This window comes from Epinephelus fuscoguttatus, linkage group LG15 (genome assembly GCF_011397635.1).
Source record: "Epinephelus fuscoguttatus linkage group LG15, E.fuscoguttatus.final_Chr_v1".
Taxonomy (NCBI): domain Eukaryota; kingdom Metazoa; phylum Chordata; class Actinopteri; order Perciformes; family Serranidae; genus Epinephelus; species Epinephelus fuscoguttatus.
The window spans coordinates 34,622,560-34,629,479 of record NC_064766.1 but is presented as its reverse complement, the minus strand read 5'-3'; the positions used below and the strand labels follow the sequence as shown (position 1 = coordinate 34,629,479).

The 6,920-nt window shown below is 43.6% G+C and overlaps 1 protein-coding gene across 13 annotated transcripts in view; it reads right to left on the bottom strand.

The window, feature by feature from the left end:
* Positions 1-758: 758 nt before the first annotated feature.
* kmt2cb (lysine (K)-specific methyltransferase 2Cb) overlaps positions 759-6,920 on the bottom strand; it is an 86,982-nt gene continuing 80,820 nt past the window's right edge. For all 13 annotated transcript variants that reach the window (XM_049597454.1, XM_049597456.1, XM_049597463.1 and 10 more), the window contains 8 exons: positions 5,106-6,222; positions 4,886-5,022; positions 4,636-4,778; positions 4,346-4,520; positions 4,118-4,234; positions 3,944-4,017; positions 2,833-2,941; positions 759-2,429 (listed from right to left, as the gene is read on the bottom strand). In XM_049597454.1, coding sequence (XP_049453411.1) covers positions 2,337-2,429; positions 2,833-2,941; positions 3,944-4,017; positions 4,118-4,234; positions 4,346-4,520; positions 4,636-4,778; positions 4,886-5,022; positions 5,106-6,222 — 1,965 coding nt within the window. In that variant the 3' untranslated portion in view covers positions 759-2,336. The remainder of the gene's footprint in view (positions 2,430-2,832; positions 2,942-3,943; positions 4,018-4,117; positions 4,235-4,345; positions 4,521-4,635; positions 4,779-4,885; positions 5,023-5,105; positions 6,223-6,920) is intronic.

Genomic DNA, 6,920 nt, shown 5'->3' with positions numbered 1-6,920 from the left:
ACCTCCAAGTGTCAACCTGGCCTCCAAATTCCCCAGATCCCACTCTGAATGAGCATCTGTGGCATGTGCCATTAACCCACCTCACAACCCACTGGACTAAATGGATCTGCCGCCAACGCACTGGTGCCAGACACTGCAGGATACTCCCAGAGATCCTGTGTCCATGCCTCGACAGGTCAGAGCCAAGTCAGATCCAAGGAGGCCCCACCTTGGATTAGGGGTACATCTGGGGTACTGGAACGTCACAAGAATCCTTGAGCAGATTGGGACCTGAGAAATTTAGAAGCCAGGTCAACCTTGACACAAAATAATCAGTAATTCACTTCACCTGTCAGTGGTCTTAATGTTCTGGCTGATCGGTGTGTGTGTACCATTTCTTACGTACGTACAGTAACTGTTGTGCTGTGCTTCCTCGGCTTCTGTCTCCAAAGGCACAGATACTTTTATGGCTTCATTTCTTCATATTCAACAATTTAAAACACATAATTATTGATACCACATACACAACCTGCTAACATGTAAAATAGTTTATTTTTGTAAATGTTTCTAAATTCAATTCCACAAACTCCAAACCTCATACTCTGTACACTTCAAAAGGCATTTTCAAAAAAAAAAAAAAAAAGCAAAGAAAAAATAAAAGAAATTAAAAAAAAAAAAAAAAAAAAAAATTCTGACTACACGACCAAGAAAATGTAGCACAAACACACTGGCAGGATGATGTAATATCATACAAGAGAAGAAAAATATCCAAGAAACAATTTTGTTACAACCATTCATTGAGAAAATATATACAATTGAGTCTTCGGAAAGTTAAAAAAATACATGCCATATACATTACAAGTTCTAAGACTGTCTCCAAAATTTTACAGTCGACTTGAAATTGTGCACGCAAAAACTCTTCCGTTTCTAAGCATGTGACTTGTGAAGTGTCAGTATAAGAAATATTTCTGATTGAGGAGGATGCCATTTCTGTCCAAAAAAAGGTAGAACGACCTACGCTTCCAAACAAGAGTTCGCCGTTACGATTCTTTCTGTCACACACTGGCTTTGTCTAACTCACATTATCATTAGACGTTTGCACCGTATTTTAAAAGCAATGTAAAAACAAAAACAGGTAAATACATGTCGGTGTTCCTATTTGTGTTAAAAAGTTAAAAAGTCATTTTTGGGTTTCAAAACCTAATTCACAGTTCTTTAAAATCAAACCTGATTAACAGCAAACAGATCACACTGATCTCTTACTATTTGAAGAGTATTTTTTTTTTCTTTTTTAAAATTCTGTAACTGATAACTCGTTACGTTAGTCAACAAAAATATTTCTTTTTTTTTTGAGTGGTCAAAGCATGTGTAAGTCACAAAACACTACGCTACAATACCTTACTTTTAATACAACAAAAATACTTTGTGAATTATTGTGGTTATATTACAAATTCTGTACAGAATAATCATAATATATACTCTCAAACTGAAATAACGTCCATCTTAAATAAATTTCAATGACAAACAGAACAAAAACAATTTTAAAAACACCCAAACATCAAGAAGGTTAAGGTAGTATTTGGTCGGTTATTCCTATAGTTTTCTTTATGTACATTTATACAAAAGTAACAGCATGTCTTCCTCAATCTTCAAAAACAATAGCAATCTAGCCTTCTTTAACTCAATCTCATCATTTTGAGAATAAAATTCATTCACTCAGTAATAAATACAAAACCTCTCGAATTCCACACAAATCACATGACAGAGACCTATGATAAAACTGACTCATGGAATCAAGTATTTTAAAAGTTTTTGTGTGTGTGTGTGTGTGTGTGTGTGTGTGTGTGTGTGTGCGCGCGCGTGTGTTTTTTTGTTTCTTTTCTTTTTTTTTAGTGCAAGTTAATATTCCCTTCGCGGTATTCATTGCTGTACATTCCTCATTCAGTGATGTCTACATTTAGTCATACGGTATACATTAACAGTATGAAACAAAAGGGCCTGCCCTTAGTAAGCAATAAGGCCGCACCCTGCACAGTGCTTTCTCATTCGCTGGTGGATTCCGCACCCCCATGTACACCAAACAAACGCACAGACACATACAGATAGACAGAGGCGTCTCACAACAACAGAGCCTCTCACATATGGCACGAGTCACATCCTGCTACTGTGTTACATTTCCCTTCCTCCGCGATCCTGATGAACCAACACATCATTACTTCACCTCTCCAAGGGTTCAGGCCTTCTGCTCATTCATAAAATGACTTTAATGTGAAGCCTTGTTTTGTCTGTGCAGAGATCACATCATCCGCACACTATAGCAAGGAATGCATTTAGGTTTGTCGTTTTTTTTGTTCTCCTTAGTTAATCCACTTCCTGCATTCAGGAGCTCCACAGTGGCAAGCGATCTTGTGCCGACCCTCCACAGGGTCAAACTGGTAGTCGAAACACAGCTGGAAAACAGGGAAGGAAACGTCAGTGTCTGAGCATCACATTTTCATCTATGACATACATTCATGAGTTAAGGGGTCGTACACATGTTGCTTTTTTTTCCGTAAGTATTAGTCTGTGGTAAATATGGAAAAGTTGATCATTTTGGTGCAGGGCTGCCAGAGCTTTACATCTGTCACGTGGACGTCATGCCCACACACTTATAAAAAGCGGCATGAAGAAGATCAGCTCTGCACTTAGGATCTCAGGTAAATAGGCTATGGTACTGTGCTTGCAGTGCTCTTGAAAGCTGGCACAAAAAAGGCACAAAAGTATCGCCCTGCGCCCGACCTTGCCATTTCCAGGTGGTTTAAGATGCGGCATATGTACGGGCCCTTAAATGTCTAACCAAAGACAGATATTCACCTCCTCTCCTTTATCAACTCTGCGATTGCAGCTGATGATGATTTTGTAACCCCTCTCAAATGTGACCACCTCAGCGACACAGTTCGGGGCACAAGAGTGGTTGATATATCTGAAAAACAAAACAGAAACAAAAAGGGATTTATTGGATATCACAAAACATCTCATGATGATGAAGTAAGTCACTGTTATTTTTTACATTCAAAATGATTGTGAACAGCAGAAACGTGTTCTTAAAAGGAGCTGTGCACGACATCCGACAGCCCTGATATAACAGGCTGGCTGTCAGCCTTCTGTGAGTGTCTGTCGCCCTAGTTTTTGCATGGGGTCCCACATTGCTGACAACGGTCGGCCCTTGTTGGCGACTTTTCCGCAGATTCAACAAGAGCGTGTTGGTGCCAGAAATCCCTCTGATTTGCAGTTTAGCCCCGTGCATGAGAAGAAAAATGGACGTTAAAAAAGCAAACAAATGCTCAAATGCAAGAAGATGTGAGACTGAGAAAAACAAACGTGTTATATGAGGTAACATTATTTTCTAGCCATTGAGCAGACACGGTTCATAATTGACTGTGTTATAGTTTGCTAGCACACAGTAAGTATGGTTTGTTCTTTCTATATCGTGTTAATGTGCTCACTGGCTAAGTAGTGTCTTCAAACTGTTTTCTGCCGCCTGCTGGTATGGAGAGGTATTTCCTCTCACACAGGTGCAGAACATGTGCTAGTTGGCTGTCAGCTGTCGTCTTTGCGTTGTGTTCGGATGCAACTTTCTGGTTGAGACAGGCAACTTGAGGCAATGTAATAGTTGCCGTAAAGGCGTCTTGAGTAGAGAATGAAATCACGCTCTCTGTGTATGTTCTTTGTTGTGGTAGCCGGTCTGGCCACGTGTGCATTTTAATGCATTTGTTTCCCTGTGTGTGCATCCCACAGGCTCACTAATCACTGCTGCTCTGCACTGTGCTCATATAACGGTTACCCCTGATAACACCTTCCCGACCCACAGTTGATTGAACAGCAGTGTGCTACATATGGGGGTGCAGGACCATGAAAGATGTCATTGTATGTTCTCCTTGATGTTTACAAAAATGTCACAGCAACCAGGGGAATCTCACAGTACCTTGCTAGCCCTCCAGTTCGGGTGGCATCTACAACATGTTCACTGTCGATGCGGAACATGAACACTTCTCGGTTCTGTCGGGGAGAGAGAAGAATTTACCTTCTGATTGTTCTGGCAAAAGTAACTGTAGACAAATTAATTTCAGCTCAGAAAGTATTAAAAACAGACGCATACCTGAGATCTATAGATCTTCTCCTTCCTGATGGCGACCTCATTTCGGAGGATGGTTCCATTGTATTCGATCACCATAGTTTGTTTTTCAATGTCTCTAGCAGCAAACAGCCCCAGGCCCTGTGAATGCATTACACACAGGTTTCTACTCTGTCCACAGGAAGCATAATCTAAGAGCATCAGTGTTACTCAAAGCTGAGAAGAAAGTCGAATAATTATTCTGACACTGACCTGAATGCGTGAGCGGGCCAGATAGACATTGGCTCTCCACTCACTCTTCATCCAGCGGTACTGAGAAGACCTGGGGTGCACTACTGGAGGCTTGCTATGGGGGGCGCCACCTTCTCCTTGGGCCACATTCTGGTTTGACCTGGCACTGCTGGTGGAGACAGCCTGTTGTTGTGGCCTTTGAGGGGGGAAGTAATGAAAATGACAAACATATTTGAACGATCAAAATTAAATAATGTGTCTTGCTTGGAGACATCAAACAGATAATTAATGTCTGCTTCACTCAACGTTACCTTATCACCAGTGAAGTGTAGGAAGAGCTGGTTCTTGGCTGGGCGCGGGCGCATCCAGCTGGATTAAATATGAGAGGCAACTCCACGAGAGGGTTGCGTCCGTAACGGAATGAGTACCTGACACACGCCTCCACTCCTGGGAGCTGGAATAAATGAGCAAAGAAGGGTTACATCCTGCAGCCTCTACACAATATGATCTGTGTATCAATTTAAATTTCATATTATTTAACCACAAAAAGCTGCTACAAACCGATTCAGAGATCTTGGTCACTGCAGGGACTGTGAGTCCAAACAAGTCCTCTCCTTTCAGGTAAACAGGGAAGAGCTTCAGAGTGCCAACTTCACTTCTTTTCTCAGCCACAGGGCCCAGAACCTTATCCCACACTCCTGATAACAGTGAGACAAACGTGTGAAAAAACTGGCTCTGAAACACAACAATAATATTTCTGTGAAGATCATTGAGGACAAACCTTTAGCAGAGTTGTCAGTGAGGACCAGGTCTTGGTAGCCCTGTTCAATGACTCTGATGGTAAACTCTGGCTGATTTTCTCTGTCCTCAACAGAGCAGACATAACGGCAACGGCGGTTGCCATGGCGCATGCTCCAGTAAATGCGGCAAGCCTCGTAGCCAACCGGAAAGATGGCCGTTGTGGAATGGAAGTTTGCCATTTGCAGAGGGGTTAGTTGGCCCATTGCATGCAGCACCAGGCTGCCGACTCGAAAGGTATAGCCTAACTCAGGCTGCTGCACAGCGGTGGCCATCTGACGCACTTCATCTCTTTGGACGTAGACACGTCGGAAGACGGCAAAGCAGCGCAGCTCATGCTCCAGTGCCTGTCCAGCTGTTCCCCGGGGCCTGTGGGCATGGCATAGCATGGTCTTGTCCTTGAAGAAGGTGCACTGAGCTTGCAGAGCACAGGTGAAATGGTAGACATTGGTGCAGCGAAGGCGGTGGCAGCCACTGGTGGCTCCAGTCTGCTGGCAGTATGCGCAGCGTACTGTTTGGCCGCGACGCAGTGCGAGCTCTACATTGATGAGGGCGCCAGCCTGCGTCTCATACACCTCAGTGGACCACAGGGCACAGTTTAGATGAACCCACACGTCAAGATCTAGATTAAGAAGCCTAGCAGGGCCGTCAGTGATCCCGTCTCCGAACTGGTGACAGAAACAGCACCGCCTGTGGTCCCGCAGCAAGGCAGGAGGGCGCAGGGAGGCCCCGAGTTTCTTCAGGAGCTCATCGATCTTATCCTCGTCTGGAAGTTGGGAATTCCCTCTTGGCACTACCACCTGAACAGTCCACTTCCTCCAGCGGAGTCCTTTCTGTCTCTTTCCCTGGTGCCAGCCGTCATGGGACCTTGGCCGCGCCTTCAGCTTCACGGTGACTTTGATAGCATCAGACTTGGTCTCCATCTTGGGTGCCTCGCCTGCCATGGGGAAGGGGATAGGAGGAGTAGAGGGGGGAGACTGTTTGGGCTGAAGCTGGGCCAGGCAATGGACATCCAGCGATGACATATTGTTATTGTACTGGTGCAGAGTCTTAGAAAGACTCTCGGTTTGCTCGGAGGCAGGGAGAAGGGACACCGATTCCTGAAAAAAATGAGACAACAGCCATGATGTTCAGGAGAAAATAAAAACACTTGTATCAGCTGCACTGTGGTGTTACATTTAGGGATATAAGTTTCAAGTTTTTTTTTTTGCCGCTGGCCAAGTCATTTAATATAGAGTATCTGCCGATACCAAGTCCAATCCAATCCAGTGTATATGCTGAAAAAACAAATCCCTGCATCCAAGCTGTTACTTAATGTTGTTTATTATTTTTTACAAAACAACAAACCCTCTGTAATCTTTCTGGTCTTGTCGCCGTCTCGAGGGACTTTCTTTATCTCTTTAAGAGAGTATTCTCCAGTGTTTGTTGCTGTGGTGCAGCCTTTACCTGAGTTAGCCTACCTGAGTGAACTGTATTCCACTGAGAGTTATTTTCATCGTCTTTACATTGTTTTGCATAGATTAAATTACACCATGCGCCATGGATGACAGCAAAACACAAGATACTTTGACTCAGCTGAAATAAAATGAGTGCGCATAAATTAGGTAAATAACATGAACAGTCTCACATCGCTCAGCTCCTGTTCTTACACACACAGGAGCTCACCGGAATGGAGGAGACAGACAGCTAGAGTTGGAAAGTTGACAACAGCTGCACTCGAGCAAAAACATCTCGGTGACAGCTGACGTAAAACAAAGGATTGAATCGGGCTATATAGCTCGACATAGCCGAACCCGAT